The sequence below is a fragment of the Eleutherodactylus coqui genome, chromosome 13 (genome assembly GCF_035609145.1).
Source record: "Eleutherodactylus coqui strain aEleCoq1 chromosome 13, aEleCoq1.hap1, whole genome shotgun sequence".
NCBI classification, from domain to species: domain Eukaryota; kingdom Metazoa; phylum Chordata; class Amphibia; order Anura; family Eleutherodactylidae; genus Eleutherodactylus; species Eleutherodactylus coqui.
In genome coordinates, this window is record NC_089849.1 from 46,490,248 (window position 1) to 46,517,317 (window position 27,070).

The window sequence follows — 27,070 nt, forward strand, 5'->3', positions numbered from 1 at the left end:
ACACTTCTAAGGGTTGTAATTGCTTCTCTGGCCTGAAGAGCAAAACTGTCCAAATCCTGCCCTAGAGGGTATTGTAATGCAGTCTGTTCCAACGCTGGTTATATAGAATCAGAGGGTTTAAAAGTAATCTACAAAAGTTGAGAAAACTGTAGGAATAGTTTGCATTTGCAGACTATTATAATATTTTCAGGTTAGAATTTCGTCATATTTTTATGTTTTTAACTTACTTTTGAACCTTTGAACTATTTCTCATTGTATACTGGACTTAAACTGTGCTAATGTCAAAAATAACTGGAAAAATTGACGTGTTCAAAAACTTTTGACCGGCAGTGTATGATGCTACAATCTGTTTAGCATTGGCTTAGAAATCATTGTGGATAAGTGGACATATAAAACAGTTACATGTAAATCCATATTTCCATTACTTCTGTTACTCTAATGGCAATGTAATTAGCCTGGCTATTATATCTGCAGGTGACATCATAGATTTCCATCTAGAGAGTCAAAAATAAATCTTAAAGGGGTTATCTGGCAATATATATTTCTTACCGGAATGGGCAGTTGTCGGACCCACCACTTCTGGTTGCACTCCGGCAAGATGTCACGTGGTATCACAGCCTCCATTGTCTGTGTCATCATAGAAGAGCAATGAGCTGTCACCTCATCAAAAAAATTAGGCAAGGCCCTCTATCACTGCATTGGTGGGGATAGAAAGAGGGCCTTGCCGAAATATTTTAATGAGCCGACAGCCCGTCGTTCTGTTATGAAGTCACCAACAACAGAGGCCACAATACCACGTGACATCTTGTCGGAACGTAACCGGAAGTGGCGGGTCTGACTCGGAAAGAAATTTAAATCACGGGATAACCCCTGTAACTCTACATTTTCCGGATACAACACCCGTTCATTAGTTGAAGTAAATATGACAAGTCAGCATCTAATGTAAACAGTAAGATGCATGATGTGGCTCATAAATATTCGCATTTATTTTGTCAGAAAGATCAGTCCTTCTTTCTCAAGTCTTTGTTAGGTTCATTCATAACGATTACTGCGCCTTTCTTCCCCAGTTATAGATAAATGAGATTAAATAGACCAATAGGCAGAACAGAAACATGAAAAATGTGAGTTGCTCCTGACAGACCATTTATATCAATTTGGACAGATAAAGGGATTATCTGGGCAGGAAATTTTTTTAAAACCTGCTCACAGTGCTGCGTAAACATAGAAGAAGCTATGTTCACCACCTTGATAATGGCTAGCCTTAGCTATGTGTGACCCATGCTAGCCACCAGCTTGTGTGTGTTTGTGGGGAGACCAGGTGGATGTAGTTTGGGGGTGATCATTCCCTTTTGGTCAGCCTGGCCAGCTGATGTTCTTCCTCTGTGCAACAATATCTTTTGGAACCACATAAACGTTCCTTCTCCTGACTACCTCTACCACTCTGATGCTCCGAGTCACTGCTGTCAGCCCAATGGCATCCCTGGAACACGATTGCCTAATTCTTCTACTATATTAATATTATGAGCTTGGTTCTGGGGCTGTTTTTATGTTAAGAGTTTGGTTCTGGTAATGTATCTATGTACTGAGCTTGGTTCTAGCGCTGTATTTATGTTATGAGTTTGGTTCTGGTATTGTATCTATGTAATGAGGTGGTTTGTGCTGTATTTATGTACTGAGCTTGGTTCTAGCGCTGTATTTGTGTTATGAGTTTGCTTCTGGTATTGTATCTATGTAATGAGGTGGTTTGTGCTGTATTTATGTACTGAGCTTGGTTCTAGTGCTGTATTTATGTACTGAGCTTGGTTCTAGCGCTGTATTTGTGTTGTGAGTTTGCTTCTGGTATTGTATCAATATAATGAGGTTGGTTTGTGCTGTATTTATGTACTGAGCTTGGTTTCAGCACTGTATTTATGTTATGAGCTGGTCTGGTGTGGGTGTGCTGCTACCTTACTGCTTTCTGCACAACCAGAATACAAACAAGATGTCTAACAGTACAATAAATATTGTTTTTCTCTTATGACCGGATGGTGGCTGGAGGATGCCACTATATTACCATTACATTACTGATCCACTGTATTACAAGATGAATGAGATGAAAGCACTTTCGGGTTGTTGAATGAGGCCATTAGCAAAAAATATATATTCTTTTTCTTCTTTAGTGAAAGGGAGGCTAAAGGCACAATAGTTCAGTTGGCACCAAAAAACTTAAGAACAAGCCTTGTGATATGTTTATTATGTTTTAGATAATCCTTATACCTCCCTCAACAAGTTGCTTAGTAGGAAAGAAAGTGTGTAATAGTAAGGGACCGTTCACACAGGATGGAGTTGTCCGCAGGACACAGCGTACGTGCAGATCTTGTCAATTAGTGCAGATTTTGTTGCGTTCTTAACTGCAGAATGCGTTCTGTGGAACGTCTTATGGAATTTCTTACATTTGTTCCGCAGACTTTAATTGCGGAATTACATCTCCTGTATGTTAGAAATCCACAACAATTACGCAAGACGTCCTTAATTCTGCAGCAGAAAACTTTTCCACTGTGGATTAAATCTTGCGGTTTCGAAGTAAAGATCAGCAGATGTGCAGAATTCAAGTCCCATAGGGAAAACATTGTCACACAGAAATGTTCACATGGACCAATTGTATCATGTGTGAAAGGTCCCTAAAAAGGGGTGTTGCTAAAAATGCCAAAAGGGGTGTGCCAAAACGTTGGCGACAGATATGGAGGCACACAAAGCCAACACCTAAGTGTTGTAAAGTTAGACAAGTGTCTAAAGATGCACCAAATGTGTAATAAAGCTTGAGCCACTACGATATACTTGGCTCATCTTTAGTGTGCCTGGTCTTGGAGCGCTTTCCGCGGGCTATCAGCTGAAAACAAAATATATCAAATGTTGGCCAATATTGATAAATTTGTTGCATCTCTAAATATGTTTAGAGATGTGGAGTCACCTTGTACACTACCCAGCTACTGCAGTGAGACTGCAGCAAATGTTGTGGTTTTTTAAAAAATCTCGTAAATGTCTCTATGGCCTCCCTCACACAGTCGTTTGCAGTAAATGTAGCATTTTTCAAGCTGCGTTTACTGCGATTTCAGCAGCGATGCCATGCGTAATGGCGGCGTTTTCAGCACAGCTGATAACGCTGTCAGGGAAGCTGAAAAAAAAAAATACTCAGCCAGTAGTCGCTGTCCCTTCAGGCTTCCAGGATCTCTTGCTGCTAATGGAGTTTCAAGAGCATGCCTCCAGCAAGAGATTGCTCTGATTGGCTGAGCCACGAGCCATTAATTCATTGAATGGCTGTGATTGGTGCATCCAGCGCTGGCTGTGATTGGCACTGGATTAGCCAATCAGAGCAATCTCTTGCTGGAGGTGGGGTCTTCAAAGCCGATCACTAGCAAAAGATCCTCTGACAAGTGCCCAGAGCCCCGGAAAGCAGCCAGGGACCAGACAGTGCAAGCATTGGGGAGTATAACTTTTTTTTTGGTAGTGCAGTTAGTGCTGCCCAGAGCGGGACCATATTGTGCCGTGCTTTCAGCAGCACTGCTAACGCTGCCCATTCATTTCAATGGGTGACGCAGGGCTGAAAATGGCCAAAGATAGGACATGCATCGCTGTCAAAGCGCAGTGTTGAAGATGCTACATTCTGATGCTTATGTGAACAGCCTCATTGAAATGAATGGGATCATTATACAGCGTTTAGCGCAGTGCTGAAAAGACAGCGCTAAACACTATAAAATAGTCTGTAGGAGGGAGGCCTTAGGCTGCTTTCCTGCCTGCGTTGGGGATTCCATTTTCCTGCTCTATTTGGGGAGCAGGAAAGGGAAATCCCCACGGCCGAATAGCTCCATCTCTAGACAATACTGAACGGTGCTGGACGGACCCCATTGACTGTAATAGGGTCCGTCCGCTTTCCGGACAGCTGGCCGGCTTTTGGACGAAAAAAAACCACTGAATGCAGTGCTTTTTTCCAGTATTTTGAGCCAGATCTGTGATGGACCCTCCGGCCAGAGGTTTCGACGAAGATGTGATAACAGCCTAAAAAAACACTCCACTCAAATCCTGCCTCCTTTTCTGAAGATTTTTGAAAAGTGAAGTGAGCGGTGGAGCATCTGTTCTTTTTTGCTGAAAATCGATAAATTTGTTTAAACTGGTTTGCAGAAAAAACACTATTATTACATTTGCAGTTGATCGGTGACAGGTAAATGTAGGCTGTAAAGATAGATCTTCCCAACCAGATAATCATTTTCTTTCACTGTGCCGCAGCATCTTGCGGAGCTACATGAATCATTCTCATCCTGGCTCTGTCTCCTTCCCTCTGATGTTCCAATGCACTACTCAGTCCATTGGCACCTCCGCATCACGATCGCTTAGTTTTGCTACTGTATTTATGTTATGAGCTTGGTTCCAGGGCTGTTTTTATGTTATGAGTTTGGTTCTGGTATTGCATCTATGTATCAAGTTTGGTTTGTGCTGTAATTTATGTTATGACCTTGATTTTGTATTTAGCTTGACATTGGTGCTGTACTTATGTTATGAGGTTGGTTCTGGAGTTATACTTGTGTTATGAACTTGGTTCTGGTTTTGCATTTATGTACTGAGGTCAGTTTGTACTCTATTTATGTTATGTGTTATGTCTGTGCGGGTTGTGTTAAACAACGACCTACACGAATGCGACCCAATTTTAGGACTGGAGGGAAGAAAGGGCGGTAGGGACTTGCATACACAACCGGAGAACAACAACATAAACCGAACATCCAAACAAACAACCACAAAGACAACAGACGACAAAATAGTTACCAAATATACTACAACTCAAACAGGTGGAAATATGAATAAGGAAGTACGAGGTATTGGTTTGTATTTTGGCCAGAATATGTAAGCTCACAAACACATGTGTAGGGTCCTCGTTGTCTTGTGAGTTTCTACTCTAAGAAGACAACCAAAATCACAAAAACGGAACCCTGCCTACAAGCGGTGTGATCGTCCCAACAGGGGCGGCCCCACTCTTGAACCTTAGGGTCTAGCTTGCCCTAAATGGTAACAGGCAGAAACACCAGACAAGGAAAATAACACAACAGAGTCTGCTCATCTACAGAAACAGGAGAATACAACATAGAACATAAAACTCACCAAGTGTCAGCACACCTACAGATATCACCATATAGAAAATCTACTATGCATATAGACACAGAACAAGACATTGTTCACATCTAATGTCTGAACACGTCACTGTGCAAATCAACAGACACAAGGGAATCGCACCCAGAACCTCATGTGTGCAACTGACCATGCGTGATTCTAAGCACCAGAGTTCCGAGAGGGAAATGGATAAATGGCAAAATGACCACCACCCTCTAGTAAGAGTGGCTGATATGTAAGTTCACTGTGTGGTGACAGTGTATTACGTATGTGGACTTTGCTTGCATAATATGCTGTACCAATCTGCCAAAGGATCCCATGGTGCAGCTGTGGGAGATATCCTATATGTATTTTCTGTATTTTTGTCAACTGTGAATATACTGTATTTTGTCTATAATGGTTTTAAACCTCTGGGGGAAGAAACATCACCCCCCCACCTCCACAAGAATTTAAGGAGCAGTGCCTATTGTCCCAAATACTGGTAAAACCAGTTCTAACTGGCCAAACCTATCTAGGAGTGCTTTGTCTTGGACAGCAGAGAGGAGAAACAGGATGTTCTCCTCATGAGACCAAATTCAAGAATGAACTGAGCGTGCTCACTGAAGTTCCTCCCAGATGGATGACATCACAAGCTACCTCACAAATACCTCCCTCTGAGAACGACCAATAGGCTCGCTAACTACTGTAACTGTATTCCTAAATTACTTCACTTCCTGTGTTGAAACTTATTTAAGTTTTACGCGCGCTTAATAAAGGGAGACTCTTTTGGGAACACATGATGTAGGCTTGTGATCTTTGAAGGCTCTCCAGGCCTGTACACATATTATCACATTTGGAACACACGGTATATCTATAATAGCGAATTTTGCGCTAACACAGCTCACACATATTGCGAGAAGCACATGTGCAAGAAGGATTGCAGCATGCTCTATCTTGCGCGTATTACATGCGCATGCATGCCAAGATAGTGCACACTGATAGGCGGTGCACTGCAAGTATGCAATGTCATTGCATACTTGCTGCATGCGAGTCTCTTAACCCTTTCTAATCCACTGTCTGACGTCTTCCTACACTCTGATTGAAGCTTGTACAGCTCCAATGTCAGAAGACGTCCGACAGGGTATTCTTACCGTCTATTGCCAGCCACTCCGCTGTCAGAGCCTCTGTGGTGCACACACACTGGCTTTAGCGAGCAGATAGCACCGTTGTAGAACAGCAAAAAGAGAAAGCCTTTTAGGCAACCCTAAATCCAAAATTGGATTGGAAAGGGTTAACGGGGGCACACAGCGAATTACACTTGTGTGAATCCGCCCTTAGGTTTTCTAATTGTTCCATTGCACTGAATAGAAGGTATAAGAGAGGAATAAACTCGTTATGTAATCCCTGCACCTCCTCCCACCCCAAATGTTAACAGATTAATAACCTGACTGGGAATAGGTTATTAAAATGAAAATAAAGTCTAAATCTGGCCTCATTTCAGAGTATCACAACTCTTTTTAATCATCCATCATTTATTTGCCCAATTTATATTCTACGTTCCTCTGTAATCTATTTAAATCTTACCCAGTTTTCATCTGAGTTCAACAAGTTTAGACAAGCGTTGGTAATTTTCATTTCATTATCTCCTCAGCAGCTGTTACAGTGTTTGAGCACAGGATTTCCAATCCGCTAAGCAGAAAGTGGTTTGCGGTCATGGTACAGGTATCTTTCACTGTATAACAAATTTAATTGCCCCGGTGCCAGACACACACAATATAAATACAGATAACTCAAAAATGCATAAGGTCACACCAAACAGGGAAGATGAGGAAACTAACCCTCAAGTCTGAGAAACAGGAAAACCATACCTACTAGCAGAGCGCTCGCCCTGATGAGGGCGACCACACATCAGGAACATGGGACGACCCTGATTATCATTCAATGGTGACAGAGAAAAGTGACAATGGATAGATGAAAATCCCAGATTAATAAACCACAATAGTACAAGAAATAAGATATACACACACACCTCAGATAACTGAGTAAATCACCAGCTGACTTAACTAAACAGGAATGCAGGTAAGGACAGGAATCATAGAATCGTATAGTTGGAAGGGACCTCCAAGGTCATCAACAACCCCTTGCTCAATGCAGGATCACTAAATTATCCCAGACAGATGTCTCTCCAGCCTCTGTTTGAAGACTTCCATTGAAGGAGAACTCATCACCTCCTGTGGCAACCTGTTCCACTCGTTGATCACCCTCACTGTCAAAAAAATTCACTGAATGGACCAGAACACCTTCAGACTGAGAGTATAACCGGTGTCCTCTGTAAGGAGGAGCTGGAATAAATGTGCACTAACTAAAGCCGATTGGGTGGATGGGTTACACACCTCCCAGCCAACCAACCTATCTTTTTTGTGGATTTTAATATATTTTTACAACAGGGGTGGCGAACATGGATTCTTCTAAGTGCTAAACAAATGCTTTCTATATCTGACATGCATAACAGTCTACATGGTACAGAGGAGCTCTCTAGCTCACAATGAAGATCTGAAGTGCGGCAGTCTTTCAAGAACATGTTCCTTATTACTCAGCAGGAAGAGTCACATGAAATTTACAGTGCAGACTCTTCATTCAGATGAGTCAAGTACTTTAATGCACGTTTTCTTTGGCAGAAACGGTTGACCTTTCTCTCCATAAATTCAGAAAAGATGTCCCCGATCATCAACTGCATTACAACTGGATAAGGAGGGATCATAAGGAGTCAACTGGCTGCAATTGTGAGCCTACAAGTCTTAAACTTGTCATTCTTTAGATATTTTATATGGAATCTTCAGCCTGATAAAGCTTATGACACAAACAATGAAAGCTGGAGGATTACATCTTGGCAATGTTTGAGGAACGGATAAAATACAAGACTGTATTTATTATGGTCCTTTTAGACGAGACGCTTCTCCTTTGAACGAGCGAGTGACATCACCGCTAATGCGCTCGTTTAGACAGGCAAATGCATTGTTGGCTCGTTCAAATGGGAATCGTTCAGTATAGGCAAATAGAAGCACTGAATGAGCGCTGTTTAAAGCGAATGAGCCAATGATGATTTTTATGCCTGTAGAAAATGAATGACGAATGAAAAGTGAATGATTCTCGTTCCTCATTCGTTGGCTCGCGTTTAGACCGAACGAATATCGTTCACTTTCGCTTGTTTGAACGATTTTAAAAACGATTACACTGTGCAACACAATTTTTGTAACCAATAAGCAGATAGGCGGCTCATAGTAACTTTAGTGCGCTGAATTCAAATAGGATATCTATTTTTTTTCTGCCATGTAAGGTTTTCCAATTATGGTAATAATGTAATCTAATTGCCGTTGTACTTTATTTTTCGGAAATATGTCTATAGAATTAATCCAGTGATTGTGCAACTATTCTGCAATCACTGTACACACCGCATGCTGACTGAACACTATACGGGTAGGTTTATGTAACATATAGGGTATATTTCCACGTGGCGGAAACACTGCGGATCATCCTGCGGTAAGTTGTAATTAATGAACTGTTTTTTTACAGGTCATTGGTTAGACTGGGACTATTTTTCAAAATGTAATAACAATATGGCTGAGCGGTGCGAATGTCTGAACAACCCAGACAATTTCAGATTTGTCTGCGGACAGTTCACAACAAAGACACAGCACAGGAAAATAACATCCTTGGTAAAGTGCGCCCATCACAAGTATTTTGGAATAAAGTTTGGTGGCCAAGATAAGAAGTGGCACCGCACATCATCTGTGTGTCATGTAACACTCATCTCACACAGTAGCTGGAAGGCAAGAGTAGAACGCCATTTGCCATTCCGATGGTATAGTGAGAACAAAGAGACCACCATACTGACATTTCTGCATGACAAATACCAAAGGTTTCTCCAGTAAACAGAAAGAGAAAATTCTGTATCCAGATATACCGTCTGCAATAAAACCTGTGCCTCATGACGCCAGATTACCTATTCATGATCCAATGGGAGGGTTGCTATTGGCCTCTGGTTGGGCAGTATCCCTGAGACTACTATGATGGTCACTATTACTGCTCGGGCCAATATAGGGGACACTGCTACTACTCAGGTCACTATAGGGGTCACTATTACTACTGGGGCCATTATGGGGGTCACTTACTACTTTGGCCACTATGGGGGGGGTCACTATTACTACTGGGGCCACTATTGGGGCTCATCTCAGTCATTGAAGACCATTACAAAGGGAAGTACAATCCGAATATGATGGGCCTCCCACAGCCCCCCCATGACAGCTCCAGGATGTCGGCTACCTCTGGTAACCGACAGCAGGGAGCTGTCATGTCCGCAGCCTGCAGGGCTTTAACCCCCAGGGGAGGTGTGTTTGTATGGCCCTGGGGATTAAAGCCCAGCAAAGCAGGATCTAAAAAGTCTGAATGTAACACCATGTGAGTTGACTCTATAAGATAACAGGTCATTAATTTGCAATAGGTAGCAATCCGTTAATCTTTTGATTTAGGGGACTTTTGTGAACTTTGAAATAATACTAAACTGATTAAAAATGTATAAGTTAACATTTTAATTTTTTTTTTCAAATTGCAGCCCTTCTGCCCCTTTCCCCCCTCCCCTCTTCAAGTCAAAATCTCTAAAGTTTGTGGATTCCGTCACAGAAGAGCACATCGGCTTCTTCCAGCAACCTTGAAGGTGAGCAACCAATGTGTTTTTTTTCTGTACCAAGGGAGTCTTTGCATCACTGAGCAACTGTAGGTTTTCATGGAAGATGAAGAAAATACCCAACCTGACACTAACATAATAAAAAAAACTGAATGTGTTAAATATATAAAGCCGCGGAGGGATATATGGTATTAGAAAGTCATGTAGATTCACCTATAGGCGTATTCCATATAATGGAGTATACATATTATGCCAATATATTCAGTAGCGCTACATAAAAAGTCTTATTTAATGCTTGTGGCAATGCCCAATGCCGTAGAATCTCAATTCAGGTATTGCTATCAATAATATGTACTCTAAAATACATATATATTTAGCCGGTACTGCTGGTTGAAGAAGCTTCTTGTCACCTGAAAGTTAAACAGAGCATCAATATAATGTAGAACGTGTGCAGTGAATTGTGCCGAACGTCTCTGGCTGGCAGCTCTGCCACCTCTGGGAAGGAGCCAGCCTACATTTATAACAGCAGACAGCCGGGCTCTCGGTAAACTGTGCTCTAATGAAGGAACAGCAGGATCTTGCAAGAGCTAGTGTAGGACCCGGATACCAGGGATGGAAAGCAATGAGTAAGATGAGAAAAAAGTGGGACAGACAGATATCATTTACTGTTACCCCGGTGTACAGGATGCTCACCTGCAACAACACCAATCAATGTGACTGGCAAAACGCGGATTAAAAGGAAACAAGATTTCCCGTATTTTGCTGGAAAAGCCTTAAATAAACTAGCAAGTACAGAAGGCTGCAGCCGGCTGCTACTGAGATGTGCCGTGCCATAATCCGCCATCTAATGCCAACTTGCTTAGAATCGTGGTAGCACTAATCTGAAAAAAAGAGTCACTGCTTGTAATGTAGAACAGTATTAAACCTCAACAGGCTTGGGATATTCAAGTGTCAGATTATTGAAAATACTGGATTATTGGATGCTTTAACCCCAATTACCCCAAGCTCTGTTCGCTCTACAGCAAAAGGACGTTACAGTTTTGGATGATAGAGTTTGCTCTACTTCAAACGGCTGTAGCTCCGGTTCTTTCAGTGCTGATGGCATGTTTTTGGTGTCATGTCTATAGCCTTGATAGAACCGGCCCTATAGCGGTTTGAATTGAGGTTGGAAATTCTGAATTTACAGCTAGCTTCTCAGGCTGTGTATAGAGCAGGGAAGGGGGGGAAGCAGGGAAAACATGGAGGTAGAAAGGTCTGTAATTCTCCTGTCTGTCCCAGGAGGCAGAAAATGGACTTTTGTTCTTGTCATTACTCTCCCTTATCAATCAGAGAGCATATTTGCTCTCTGATTGTAACATATGAGGTGTTTTTTCCCAGAAAAGAAGTGAAAAGATGAGCACTTGCACATCTAATCACTTCTCTATGCCATGTAACTCCACAAATGTTATGGTCATTGTTGATTGCAGCATCTATTGATTTTACATTTAAAAATACAAAAAATATATATTTTCTCCCTTTAAATCTAAATAAATTACACATAAATGGTATTTCCACATCAATAATAACCCGTATAATAAAATATTACTTTATCCAATATGTGACATTCTGCAAAAAAAAATTAAATTAAAAAAATTGCCAAAGAAGCAGTTTTCTGTTCATCTCGCTTCCCCAAAACAGGAATAACTAGTAATCAAAAATTTGCATATACTTCAAAATGGTACAAATAAAAATTGCAATCCATCCTGCCTTACCCTCATACCGCTCGGTTGATAGAAAAACTAAAATGCTCTGCTCTTAGAATGTGGTGATACACAAGAGAATCTTTTTATTAAAAAAAAGTGGTTTGGTAGTTAGCACTGTTGCTTTGCAGCATTGGGGTTGTTGGTTCAAATACCACCCAGGACAACATCTGCTTGGAGTTTGTATGTACTTCTCGTGTTTTTGTGGATTTCCTCCTGGTATTCAGGTTGCTCCCTACACTCCAAAAGCATAACAGGTGAACTCAGATTGTGAGCCTTAATGGGGATACAGAGTGATGCGCAGCGCTGCAGAATAAGTATGCGCTATATAAATGTGTAAAATAAAATACAATAAAAATATTGTACAAAAGTAGTAATAAGAGCTATAAATTTGGAATTGCCATAATCATGCATACAATTAAGTTAAGAATATTTATACCACTTGGTGAATGCCGTAACAATAAATACCTAAGAACAATGGTGAAATAGCTGTTTTTCAATTTTTCCTTGCAAAAAATTAATTAAAAAGTTTACCAATATATTAAATGTACCCAAATTTGGTTCCTATAAAAACTAGAACTAATTCCGCAAAGTACAAGATGTCATACAGCTACACTGACAAAAAATAAAAAAAAGTTATGGCAGCTGGAACACAAAAGGGTAAACTACTTATTGGCTCTTAAGGCTAAAGCTAGGGGGTTAAAAATAGACTTAAAGGGGTTCTGTCGGCAAAATAAAAAATATATATACTCACCTGCATCCTGTCTTGCATTCCTGTACAGTCTAACCTGTAGAAAGAAAAGAGTTTAAAAAAAAACAAAGTAAACTTACCTTATCCCGTTGCATTTCCTCCCTTCGTTGTTTAGCTGTCGGGTGAGGAGTCAACTCCCAGCAGGCTCCTGCGCGCTGACGCCGACCTGGGCCCATCTAACCTCTGATGTCCTTGGAAAGTCGACAGCAAGTGCACAAGTGCACCACGAAAGGGGATGCATGCGCACTCGCCAGTGACTCTCTGAGGACTTCAGAGGTTAGGGGCGGCCAGGCCAATCAGTGGGCAACATGTTACTTGCGATGCATCAACCACTGACCCAGGCGGCAGTCTTCTTCTGTATTCTGGTAGCCGGGGACTGAAAAATCCCCACCTCCAGAAAGCACTGCCTTTAATTGGCTGAGTGCTGTGACCAATCAGAGACAGCGCTCAGCCATTCATTGGTGCTGTCACAGTGTTCAGTGATGAGGGGACCTTCGTGGAGCAGCTGCGCATCTACAAGCACAGCTGTTCTAGTGAAGGGTCATATGACACTTTGCCCATTGTAGGTCTGCACACACTATTTTGCGCACATGGAAAAAAAGCACGCGCATTTTGCACATCTGTGGAGCACTTTTTTTTTTGCACACAAAAAAACATGCTCATCTGACCGAAGCCTAACAGTGTGCTGCTATATACATACAAAGTGTACGGAGATATTGTACAAAGCACAACAAGCGTTTTCATTCCCCATGTTGCATGGCATGTAGCTCAGTGTTTCTCAACTCCAGTCCTCAGGGACTCCAACAGGTCATGTTTTCAGGATATCCTATAGTAAGAGCACCTGTGGTAATGTCTGAGGCACCGACAATAATTACATCACCTGTGTAATACTGAGGGAATCCTGAAACATGACCTGTTGGGGGTCCCTGAGGACTGGAGTTGAGAAACACTGATGTAGCTCTCCATAGGCATGGTCAACCTGCAAATGCAGCTGCACATTATCACAGGTCGTTTGGCAGCTGTCTATGGGAATTGTATCAAATTCCTTGGTTGCTGCAGCTTGGTGATGATGACCCCAACTGAAAATGTCTGCTTCATGTTCATGCAAAGAGTAAGATTAGCTTTACACGAATAGTTGCTCTAAATAGTCGCTAGAGCGTACGAACGACTGTTGTTTATGTGCTTTTACACGGAGCTATTCTTCACTTGTTCAATTTCGCGGTTGCTGAAGCACACAGCTCCCTGCAAAGCTATTGGCTAGTCGTTGAATGGCAAATAATTGCCTGTTTACACTAGACAATAATTAATGAACCAGCAACTATTTTTAGGTGAGCTGAAACAAAGTGAATAGTGAATGAATTCTCACTCATCACCGGGTTGGCGGTCGTGTTTACACAGAGCAACTATGTGGATGATAATTATCCCATTTAAGCTACCTGAAGTCTGAAGTTTGAATCCCTTATGTTGCATCTGAGGTCCACGACATGTTCCCGAACATTGTATATATCGTTTTGGGCCAGCCTGTATAATACAATATCTTAAAGGGGCATTCTGGATTTTTTTAAATTGATTGCATATGCTTTCAGGTCACTGCACAATGTATGTAACCATCAGGTGCCCAATGGCAAAGAGTTGATCGGTGGGGGTGCTGAATGTTAGAGCCCCACTCAACTGATACTGTTGACCTATTCTATGGAGAAGACCAGTTTCAAATTAGTGTATTTTATACGTCTGTAATACGAATCCATAATACGACATGTTGGAAATGGGAAACAGTGTCCCTGTCTTGACGATTTAAAATACGCTATTGGAAAAAAACAGAAATTACGTCACCTCTTTTTTCATTTTCTGCAATGGATCTTGGTGTTGAAATCAATGGGGCTTCAAAATATACGTCTCCAGGTTTGGACACATATTTTGATGTGTCTGCTCCTAAAAACAAGCGTCCACAGGAAAGTATTTTGACGCCATTTTTTTTGCCCCATCAATTATACGAACAAACCCTCACAAATGACATTACAACGCTATAAGATCGATATTCCATCAGTATTTGATCTGCAGTTACCTCCTTATTTACTGTCATTGCCCTAATTTTCTGCTGAGCAAATACTGACCGGTATTGGCCCAATTGAAAAGAATAGCAATATGGAGGCAACAGTTGACAAAAATAGGTCATGCTAGGTTTTTAAAAAACAGTTCTGAAAAATACAGTCATGTGAATAGATACATAGATCTACATTAGCCCGGTATTACAGTCCGCAAAACGCTGACCCATTATGGAGCTAAAACACGCTTATCTGAAAGCGACTTGAGGGATAGAATTGGGCATACGTACCTTTAATAAAAAAGCAAAACAGCTAAAAGGTATCACTTCACAAAATATTACCTAATCTATAATAATTCCAGTTACATAGTGGAACTCTTCCAAAATGGCATCTTTTAGCGTCGTCTCGCCAAAGAAAAAAAAAAAACAGAATTATGACAAGTGCTATAAAATTAAGGAGGGAAGGTTTGAAAGTGGATTTATCTCGACTCCATCCATTAACTGCTGTGAAGGTTCCCTCCAACCACTGGCAAGCAGTACGACAAATAGGTTTACGGATAGCGGCATTTATTCCTACAATGCGTGTGGGCTGCAGGACAATTTCTTTGCTTTAACAGAACCAGCTAAAGCGCTGGAATAGTGCAGTAATTATCTGAATAAGCGGCGTGTGGGCAGCCCTGATCCTATACAACCTGCATTTGGTTCTAAAAACATTCTATTCAGATGACTAAAAGTCAGTCGCCTTCAGTTCTGGCAAGAGGCGAGCGGTGAGTAAGACATACTGACCTATTTTTGAGTAATGGCATTTCTTCTGTAAGCACCTCATATTTCCAAGGTCTCCAAATTAAATTTTTGATGCATTTGCAAAAACATTTATGGTCATGGTCTTGAACCCTGAGGATCAAGGACTTTAAGTTTGTCAAGTAACAAGTATAACACTTTGCATATGAAAGGCATCATATTTAGTGGCGTACAGCTGATCAGGGGAGTATAGGGTTGCCAACCTTTGTCACCAAAAAATACAAGGTAAAAGGTAGCGTGGTTTAGGTGTGTCTATGTTGTGCCTTATCATGACATATGATTTTTACCTCCATTATTCCAGTGGCGCACTATAGTAATAGTGCACCTTCTAAGTGGCGCCAATGTCGTGTTCGCCCTGAGCGTAAGACGCACCATGCCTACGACAATCGTAAGGTTGTGTTCACATGGAGCAGACTGCGGAACTGAGTAAAATATCATATAATCTAAACAAAAGAAAGAAGACACCCTCACCCTGAATACTAAGACAAGAACCGCCCTGTCTAAAAGCGAGGTTATCGCCTCGATAAAGACGGCCCCACATCTCGTGCCTCGGCCACTAACTCGAGTTACTAAAAGAAGGAAAACACTAATGAACAAACAAAAGCACCACTTAGCTTTACAGCAGAACTACCACCACGAACATGTACTCTCTCCACCAAGACTGAGGAAATAATCAGCAACAACCAGACCAAGAAGTAGACAATTAATGACTGAGGCAATGCAATTGGACAGACAGAGTTCCACAAACATCAGGCTAAAATCCACATACAGAAAACAAGAAAAATATCAGTGACAGGGAAAACACTGTGGGAATACAGACAAACAACCAAAGTAACACCTTAAGAAGCGACAAACCACAAAAACATAAACATCAACCTGTTGTACTGACTGGAACAGTACAGCCAGTACAGCTAAGCCTTGAGACCACCATGCCATGACCCATCACGGCCAACATATCGTGACACCCTATAGTGCCCAATCTCAGTGGCTGCAGCACTAATAATGCCCCTTCTCTGTGGCTCAAGTAGTAATAGTGCCCTCTCTCAGTAGCCCCTGCAAGTAATAGTAACTCCTCTCAATGGTCCAAGCAGTAAGGGTGCCCCCTTTCAGTGGCTCCCATAGTAGTCATGGCCCCTTTAGTGGCTCCAGAAGTAATAGTGCCCCCAGTAGTAAAATTGACCCCCTTAGTGCCCCCAATAGTAAGTGTCCTCCTTAGTGGCCCTAGGAGTAATGGTGCCCCCACTTTGTGCCTTCCCCACCTCTGTACCTCCGGCCGGGCAGCAACCACACTATGAAATACTTTAACTCATTCTCTAGCTCCAACTGCCATTGACGCAATCAGAGACTCTGACCACTGACCACTCCACCTTACAGGGAGCTGCGTACAGGACATGCAGAACTGCAGATATTGGGAGGAGGGGTCAGTGTCTCTGATTGCATCAGCAGCAGCTGGACCAGAGCTAGAGAGTAAGTTAAAGTACTTCTTGGTATGGTTGAGGCCCGGCTGTGCTCACAGCTAACAATTAATATGGGCAGTAAAAAATGAATACCTGCACCAGCCTTTGGATTTAATTACCGGCTGGCTGGTTGATTTACCGGCCGAGTGGCAACGCTAGGGGAGCACCTTGGGGGCCACACTTCCATAACACTTGTGGACAAGACCTGTACCGACCCAGCAAGAGTGATTAGTAATATAGTGTTAGTCACAGATAGATCTTTCTCTAATGATAGAGAATAGCAAAGGAAGAGGAAGTCATATGCAATAGCCATTGAAAGGACAATCCCCTTTGGCTTTTTACGTATTCAATTGACTCAAAGGGAATGTATCAATTTTTTTTTACAAATTTAAAACTTCTGATTGTACATGACTATTGGTGCTGCCATCTGGACTGAGCTTCTTCTAATAGCAATTAAAGATGATTTACACCAAAAATGGGTAATCCCCGCAATGCACTGGAGGGGTCCTGTTGACTTTTTTGGGGGTATGTGTTGTGGGCATGCTTTGTAACCTGCGCAGAGGGCATATATCTATATTACTCCCCAAATCCACACCATTCGCAACCTGATTGGTTGTTTGGATTTGCTCATTCCCAGTGATTGGTTATTTGGGTTGCCTGATTCACTGGGATTGGTTATTTGAGTTGGCTGATTCCCAGTGATTGGTTATTTGGTTTGTCTGGTTCACGGTGATTGGTTGTTTAGGTTGACTCGTATAGAAGTGGGAAGTAAAAGGCTAATATGTGCGCAGAGGTCATTGTGCAGGAAAGGGGAGGAGGTAAACTGTGACCATTACCTATTGTGAATGGTGGATCCTGTGTTATATATATATATATATATATATATATATATACATATATGTGTGTGTTACCTTTCATTATAATCCTGCCTGTGATGATAATGAGATGACTGCTGAGAAGGTTTCTCCACAGACCAGGAAGTGAATTAGGCTTACTGCTCAGTGTAAAAACTGAAAGATTTTAGGATTATTTTTAAAATATAGACTGTGGCAACGAAAATAAAAAAAAGCACCAACAATTCTTTAAAAATAGGTTTAACATAGAAACTGGATTTAAGCAGTAAGTAATTTTCTGATGACACATTTCCTTTAACTCTTTAATAGCCAGAGTGTTTTAGTCTAAAATGACAAGACACATTTTACTGATTTCTTACTGTTTAAGTAGCCCTAACTTTTCATTTCTTGATGCATCAAAATCATTTTTGTGTCTTTTTTGTGACAACTTGGGCTGTTTCTTGGTATCTAATTTTTTTTAGTTTTACAGAAATGCTTTTTTTGTTCCTTTATTTAGATTTACTAGGGCTAATGTGTATACATAAAGATTTTTATGTTAAGGTTTCTATTCCATAAAATTTGCAAATTAACATTTACATCAAGTATTCGAGTGGGTTCCCTATTTAAATTCAGTCATTTTCATATGTAATATATAGTGCAGTGTCTTGGGTTATGCGCCAGCTATGGCGACGGTCTGTGTTGGCGTGGGCCGTGGGCTTTTAAAATATATTATTTCATTTTTTTTACTGATTTATGTATACATTGTTTAACATAATATGCCCGATTGAGGTGATAAAAGTCCTCCCTGGACATCCACTCTGAAATTTCCTCTTAAACTGGGACATCTATCAGAACTCCAGTTACAATGGAAAATTGCCCCCCCACCTGTAGTGATATTATGCACTAGTAGACTCAACAGCTCGACCATGGCGGCGGGGCACCTGGTGATAACGGATGGCCGAGTCCAATAGAGGCAGCAACCTTGCCGCATCCTCTACTGATTGTATAGTGCTATTGCATACTGCGTAGGTAGAAGAGAAGGTATGCACTACTTTTGTCTTCTCCTCAGGGTCCACAGTTGTCTCTGATAGCTGTGCACCCAACCTGCTACCGCTAGACTGCAGAATCAGGAACTTTAATCCCTCAACATACATGAAAATTTGCACATGATGAAAGCCTATATCCAGGTGATGGACATATATGCCACTTGGTCACTAATAAGTTGAAATTGATCTGTCAGTTTGCTGGTGCTTTTGAGAGAAAGAATAGAAGAATACACTGTTCCCGCCAGTATAAGCCTCAGCATGCCGACGCAAAGGAAAAAAACACCAATGTGAGCCTTAACTAGTTGATTGCTGCCTATGGAGGAAGGAGTAGTTTTGGGGCATGGAACAAGAAGGGTGTTGTGGTTTACCGTTGGGCGAACACTATGGTCAATACAAGGAGTGCTATTTACAGATTGTTTTGAGGGCATAAAAGATGTCCCAGCATGCCTCATGTACCTAGCTATATTTCTTATCTTCAGTCCTTGCTCTGCTACAGGGCACAAAACTCTCAGATTCATTCACGGTACAGAAGAAAGCAATCCTTTCTATAGACATCTTCAGATGGAGATCCACCGCTGGGAAGAAGAAAGAGGGAAGCCTGCGGGTTCCCCAAACAGTGGAGTTCACAGACATTGTCTCATTGCCCAAGTATTTCATCTGTGCCGGGTACAAGGAAAAAGAATCTTGTTCTGCTGAATGCTATTTAGTTGTTGTGCAACTTCAACACTTTTCAGTATGTTAACTGGTTGTCCAACCAAATAGGAAAGTTATAGGAAATCCACAGGATAGGGCATAACTATCTGATCGTTGGGAGCCCAACTGTTGGGACCCCCACCAATCCTGAGAACGAGGTCCTGAAGGTCCTTCAATGAATTTGTTTGATAGTTGCCGTTCCATTCGACAGGACTACTGGAGATAGCTGAGTTCAAGCGCTCAGCTATTTCCAGCAGTCCCACTGAAATGAATGTAGCAGTGGTGCACATGCTCAACCGCCACTCCATTCATTCAGGGATCTTCTCAGAGGAGCCAATTACATACCTCTAACAGGATCGTCACAAGGACCCATTTTAGTGATATTGGGAAAATGGTTGTAATATTAATGTAATATTAATTAAGAAAATAGGCAGGTTTGACAAAACGATCTTTGTAAAAACACTAAAGTAGTCATTATGAGTTTTTTTTAAAGCTAAAACTAGAAGTATTCTCAGAAGGAATTGGGAAATATGAAGAGAGAACTTTTTCATTTCCTTCCTCTGGATCCATTTCTGGCTTTGCCACCAAAAAGTACATCAAAATCTCCAGGGGCGTTAAAAAAAAACAAGAAAAAAAAAAAAACAACGCTATACGTGACACCATGCTTATGCTGTTATTATGTCCCTCGGTGTATCAGATCATCTAGGGACATTTGCACCTACGTTTAACTTCTCCAAATTACATCAAGGAGTTGCTATGTCACATAATTATGTGCATTCGGTTACCATGACTGCATTTCGTTAATGGCAAGGACTGACAAGTTTGTGAAATAAACCATGAAATACTCTTGTGATACTCCGTCACACTGGAGTGAACCATGTAGGCTGGTGTAAGGGTTCGTTCACATCAGCGTCGGAAGCTCCATTCAGAATCTACATTTCTGTTCTCCGCTAGAAAACAGGACAAAGTAGCACAGCAAGCTGCGCCATTTCATCCTGCAAATTTTGACAAAATGGCAGATTGCCAGCCAAAAATTGAACAGACCCCATTATAGTTAATGGGGATCCAATCAGCGCCACTTGGTTCAATCAAAGGACAGAGCTGTTCGGCCAGGGGGTTCAGACTTCCTGAATGGAGCAGGAAAACGGATCTCCTGAACGCTGATGTGAATGAGCCCAAGTATGTGCAGCAAATATACAAAAGCATATTATATGGTATTTGGAGTATTTCTACTTTTTCCTACATTTTTTTAACAAGATGCCATCTAAGGGACCTTTCATACGAGCAGAAGACGCACCCAACATGTGGTAAATTCCACTTAGCTCCATGTGGTTTTTGATGTGGAACTGAAAATGGCTTAATTCTGCTGGCAATTACGCATAAAATGCCAATATAAGACTTGCAGGTTTTGGTGCAGAGGTCACTGCGGCAAATTAAGGTTCGGATTCAGGTGCGTAATGTGGGCTACTTCCACCGCATGTGAGAGCATCCTAAAGCTGCCCATACACATTCAACAACTGTTGGGCGAAGGATTGTTTATTGGACAGCTTTTCCGACTGCCCCATACACGTTCGAATCGGTTGAACGTTCATGTGTTTAGGGAGCTTAGCCACAGGCGGACAGCTCTGGTGGCAGCTTATCTCCCGGGAAACAATAGAACCGGGTGCTTAAATAATTTTTTACCCCAACATTATCTATTGGGAAAATTCAAGCCCCCCCCCCCCCCCCCATACACATCAGGGTCATCTGGCTCCACCATTATCAGCGGTTTAGGCAACTAAAGTCCAACGTGTATGTGGTCCCCAAGACTCACCATTTTATGGGGCTTGTGCTCTACGCAAAATACTTGTACTATGAAGGTGCCACATAGAGATTTCTAATCTCTAAATCTAGATGGAAATTCTTGCAATAGAGAAGCAGATTGATTGGAATAGGAATCCTTCTTGAATGTTGTTTAAAGTCCTGTTCACACGGCAGAATGTGCTATGGATTTGATGTTGAATCTGTGCCGATTTTGTGTGGGTTCCACATCAAATCTGTGTAAAATAAGTGTCCCATTGATTTGAATAGGAATCCAAATTGCAGTCTAAACTACATGGATTTCAGCAAAGGAAAAAATAAATGGAGTGTCAATTCTTGATGTGGATTCTGCGCAAAATCCGCAATGGAGAAAGTCACTCTTAGGCTAGTTTCACACGGGCAATCGTGATTTTGCCTCCTTTGTTCCCACGATTTTTAAGCGTCAGCGATGCTTTTTTCCGCCTTTTTTTAGAGTAATCTCGCATCGTATCGCAAATTTGTTGCGTTGGGGTGTGATAAAAAGGAGGTTTCATAGAGAAACATGGGAGATTAAAAAAAAAAATAATAATAATAATCCCAACCATCTGAAGCATTGGACTCCAATGTATTCATTCAGATGAGCGATTTTTGGGCACATAAAATAATCACGCCGGGAAAAAGTAGCATATTGGCGACTGTTTTTGGTTGCCAATTTTATACCCTGCATCCAACGATAGGTCTTGCCCTATCTTTTGCCGAGATACGCAGAAAGCTCCCATAGACTTCTATGGAAGCGGGAAAAAAAGGAGGGGGGAGGAAGTGACTCGGTGTACAACGCTGGGAAAAGAAGACAGACGGCTATTTAAGCATAAGCAGTCATTCCAAGGATTTCTGCGCTGCAGCATATTTTTTTTGCCGACGAACAGCAGCTGCCTGTGTGAACAGCAGAAAATACGCAACTAAAGTTTGGGACTCGATTGCAGCAATTCTTAATTTACGTGATTTTAGACGCATACGGGCAACCGTAAAAACGCATATGGTCGTATGAAAGAGCCCTTAAATGTGTGGATTTCTGCCTTGGAATGAAATCCATGTCGGATATTTCCGAAGCGGATTATTATTGTTGATCATCATAAACCCTTTTAGGCTACTAGTATAATAAATCTAGATAGGCTTCCATGCGCTCCTCAATCTCATGAGCAGCAAAAGATTATTTTAGGTTCTTTTTGCCACTACTCATCAAACCAGATTCTTCTCATTTAACACCCTACATGGAGGGCGCAGATGTCATTAGTAAAGGAAAGGGCTCTGGATGCTCTCCCACCGACATGATATTGGCCTTAATGTGACAGTATGGACATTTATTAGCGTCTCGCATGATCCACATTCACAATATCAATATTCATTACTTTAATGGATCTGTATTTTTCAACCCTGTTAACTATATTGGAAGTCCTATCACAGAATAGAGCAGCGCGTTTTCTGACTGCAGCTTCCATGTAATACTAAATAGATTTGTATTTCAGTATATAGGAAATCAGAGGTGATACAGTGTAATAAGGTTCAGGCCCCAAATTGAAGGCAACCTGTAGATTCTCGTTGCATATTTTAGAGGGGTTTTCTGGGCCTATACCAATAATGACCTGTCTGCAGGATAAGTCATCAGTAGTTAGTCTGCCGCTCGGGATCCCCACCAATCATCTGATTGAAGAGGTCATGATGATCAGGTGAGCGCCACGGCCTCTTCTCAGGCCTGTGATTCCATGTTCATCGGCGGTGTGCTCTGAGAGCAGCTTAATTCTATCCAAGTGAATGGGACTGAGTTGCAATAACGACCACAGCTGCTATACAAGGTACGGCGCTCAGCCAAGTGCCGCTGTCCCTTTAAGCAGCTGATCATGGGGATCCCAAGCAGAGGACTCCTGCCGATCACCTATGCTGAGGCTAGGTCATCAATAGTTTAGTCCTTTAATTTGGGAGTCCTTGAAAGGGTTGTTCCAAGATAAAAAGTTGTCCCCTATCCATATGATAAGGAATAACTTACTGATGTGTGGGGTTCTGACCTTTACCAACCTCAAGAATGGGGGTTCGGTGTGGCCAGGAATGAACTGAGCAGTAGTCTCACATGCACACTGCTGCGCCATTCATTTCAATGGTTACGCCAGAGATAGCAGAGTTCAAGATAGCAATCCCACTGAAGTGAATAGAGTGGCAGGGTACATGCAAAACCAGCGCTCCATGCATGAGGGGGCCTTCGGGACCCTGAAAGTAAACAATAAAGGCTCATACTGAATGACAGCAAGCAGAGATCTAGAAAACGGGGAGGAATTGCTATAGACAGTATATGGGACAATTGAATAACTTATAGTTTCAGAAAATATTTTTCTAGTGACTTTTGATGTTACCTGTCAAGCCTTGACAGGCATTTATGCGTGGCAGCCCTGGAAGCACCATTGGCACCTTCCGATCGTGTTGCAGGGGGTGCTAATGGGGTGTAGGAAGTCCTGCTGACTATTTAGACATGTAGTCAGCTATGACCGCGGCACCTATACAGTTTACTGCCGCAATCAGAGCTAATTCTGTTTGTGGTAGTTCCCTGCGGCTGTCAACTATCAGAAACAGCTGATAGCTTCTGGGGAAGGAGCGGACTCAGATACTGCGCCCATGCCATATACACTTCAGGACAGCAGGACGTTTATAGTCATTTAGCGGTCCTGAAGTGGTTAATAAAACTTGATTATCGATGTGTTTATTGAGCAGATCTCCTGTGTGACGCGGCTACGCAGCTCCATAGTCACATTTATATTGCATCACCGTCCTCCTCTTCCATCAATGGATCGACTCTCTTGGTTTTGAATAATTGAAGCCACTAGGTAAGTCTGTTAGACCTGATAATGGCTTATTTCTGGGAAGCGTGCGTCTCCACTGCTGCAGTAGCCGGCTGTTCCCTATGAGCTCTCATAGATAGCACTGGGATCAACCCCAGCCTGCACTGCAATGCATCCTGGGCAGAAAAGTGTCCCCAAGGCTCGGCCTTTGCTAAGATACTAAGGATAAGTATTAGTATTTACAAATATAAGTACATTAGAACAGGACCCGTCTCCATGCTTATCTGCATGCAATACATATAGGCGAGTCTACAGGTCATCCTGAAAATACTAGAAAGTATTGAATTCTGGGGACACCTTTTTAAATACATGTATTTTGGGCTGACAATCATTTTTGCAATAGGCTTTGGTTAACATTTTTTTCCTGTTAGGCTGGATTCACACGAACGTATATCTGCTCGGTTTGCACGCTGAGCTGATATACAGCGTCCCTCTCTGCAGGGGGAGGAGGCTGATAGAGCCAGGAGCAGGAACTGAGCTCCCGCCCCCTCTCTGCCTCCTCTCCGCCCCTCTGCACTATTTGCAATGGGGAGAGGCGGGACGGGGCTAACTCTCGGAACTTAGCCCCGCCTCGCCTCCTTTCATTGCAAATAGTGCAGAGGGGCAGAGAGGGGGTGCAGAGGAGGCAGAGAGGGGGCGGGAGCTCAGTTCCTGCTCCTGGCTCTTCCATCCTCCCCCCCCCTGCAGATGAGGACGACGTATATCGGCTCGGCGTGAAAACCCAGCCGATATACGTTCGTGTGAATCCAGCCTTAGACTGTCTTCACACAGCCAAGAAAATCTTGCATGAATGTGAACCCCGCTCTTTTGAATTGGGTCATACACCCGAGCGAGTTAAAAAAAAAAATCGCCGCATTGCACCGTCCATTGTCTTTAAAAAACCGTTGGCAGCATCGGAACTACGTGCTAGGTGCATGCAGAGCTGTGTGATGTGAAGTTTCCCCATTGAAAACAATGGGAGAATCTCCATAATCCTGATCGTTGCTTCCCCAAAGTGATGCAAGGCAATTTTGCCATGAAACAACGCTCGTATCCACGGGATGATCGCATGTTGGCGAGCGTGATATCACACTCGCCCATGTGAAATTAGCCTAATTGCCTGTTTTCTCAAGCTTCTACATATCATTGTACAGCGTCCGAGCAGCAGGCCCTCAGCTGAGGAGACAGCGGGGTAGAGATGCTGACTTTGTCACGGAGCTCTACATCTCCTCCCACTTATGGTAGCTCGGGACCCGACTTCATTGCTGCTGGGGGAGATCCCAGAGACAGTAACTGTTGTTACGTGAAGTCCAATTTGTCACTCGTGACGCCACCGTTCCGTCCTCTAAGGTGGATCTTTGGGGATGTAAATTCCAGGTAAATAAAGTAGTGCACGCACAAAGTATACTTTTGTGAACAGGAACTGAGAACGTTCAGTTCTGCTTGTTTACTGAATAAATAGCATGGTTAACAGTCCAAGCAGTTCCCACAATAGTGACGCAGGGTGGATTCACGGTATATTTGGATCTCTACAGTCTCAGTTATCTGTAGGCATTAACTCTCCCAGTAACATTCTTTCACTCTCTCCTGCCAGTCACTCACACTTCTCGCTGGTTAGCGGTTCCTTTTTCCTCTCTCCAGACTCATGTGGTTACCACGCGTTTTGTCATAGTCTGGGTGCACTCGCTTAGTTGGAGATGGCGACTAAGGCTAGGCTCAGGCAGGAACAACGAACCACGTCTCAGACTCTTCAATACTCCTACTCTCACTCTACTCTCCTACTCCTCTCCCTTCAACACCTGACTCCACTACTCCCTTGCATTGCATTCTGCAAACACATATATCTAACACCATCACATGACCACAAATGATACATTTTCCAGACAGGACAGGACATACCAGACATTAAAGGGGTTGTCCCGCGACGAAACGGGTTTTTTTTTTTTTTCAATAGCCCCCCGTTCGGCGCGAGACAAACCCGATGCAGGGGTAAAAAAAAAAACGGATAGTACTTACCCGAATCCCCGCGCTGCGGCGACTTCTTACTTACCTTGCTAAGATGGCCGCCGGGATCTTCACCCACGGTGGACCGCAGGTCTTCTCCCATGGTGCACCGTGGGCTCTGTGCGTTCCATTGCCGATTCCAGCCTCCTGATTGGCTGGAATCGGCACACGTGACGGGGCGGAGCTACGAGGAGCAGCTCTCCGGCACGAGCGGCCCCATTCAGAAGGGAGAAGACCGGACTGCGCAAGCGCGTCTAATCGGGAGATTAGACGCTGAAATTAGACGGCACCATGGAGACGAGGACGCCAGCAACGGAACAGGTAAGTGAATAACTTCTGTATGGCTCATAATTAATGCACAATGTACATTACAAAGTGCATTAATATGGCCATACAGAAGTGTATACCCCCACTTGCTTTCGCGGGACAACCCCTTTAACATTTTCAGTCCTGCAACCATCCAATACACATATACCTGATGCATTCCACAAACAAGACACTGACATGACAGTGACATGAGACAAACATAGAACATTCTGAAGGAGACCCAATTTACTCTGGGGCACTACAATTGTATATAGACACTGCAGCCTAAGGTCGGTGTCACATGAGTGTAAGCCCATTTATGCGCGTATTTTTACAGCATGTTTTACTGTACTTTTTGCGTGTGCAAATTCTGTGTATTAGGCCTTATTCACACAACTGTATATATACCACTATTTAGTGGCATAAAATAATCGCGACCATCCGAAGCATTGGATTCCAATTTATTCCTTCACATGAAAAATTTTTGAACGCGTTAAAATAAAAATACAAATTGGGGAAAAATAGCACATTGGCAAGTAATTTTATACACTGCATCCAACGATCGGTCTTGCCCTTTCTTTTGCCGATGTGAGCAGGAAGCTCTCATAGGCTTCTAGGATAGCGGAAAAAAAGGGAGGGGGAGGGAGTTTAGCAGCGTCCAACACTGGGAAAAGAAGACAGCTGCCTCTATTTAAGCATTAACAGTCATTCCGAGGATTTCTGCCGATCGAGGGATTTCTGTGCTGCAGCATATTTTTTTGCCAAAAATATGTTGCTAAAGTTTGGGACTTGATCGCGACAATTCTTTATTCATGCGATTTTATGGCGCATACGGACGACTGAAAGAGGCCTTATCACATGCAAACAAATGCAACCATGCTCCCATTCACTAAAAAGGTCAATTAGGTTCATTAGTTCAATATGTGCTATTTTTGTGCACAAATGAAC

General features: G+C 42.5%; 1 protein-coding gene across 2 annotated transcripts in view; it reads right to left on the reverse strand.

The window, feature by feature from the left end:
• RIMS4 (regulating synaptic membrane exocytosis 4) overlaps positions 1–27,070 on the reverse strand; it is a 167,122-nt gene that overhangs the window by 118,542 nt on the left and 21,510 nt on the right. The window contains exon 2 of one of the 2 annotated variants that reach the window (XM_066586569.1): positions 5,787–5,792. The exons of the other annotated variant lie outside the window; for it this stretch is intronic. Within the exon in view, the coding sequence (XP_066442666.1) occupies positions 5,787–5,792 (6 nt within the window). The remainder of the gene's footprint in view (positions 1–5,786; positions 5,793–27,070) is intronic. 2 annotated transcript variants of the gene reach the window in all.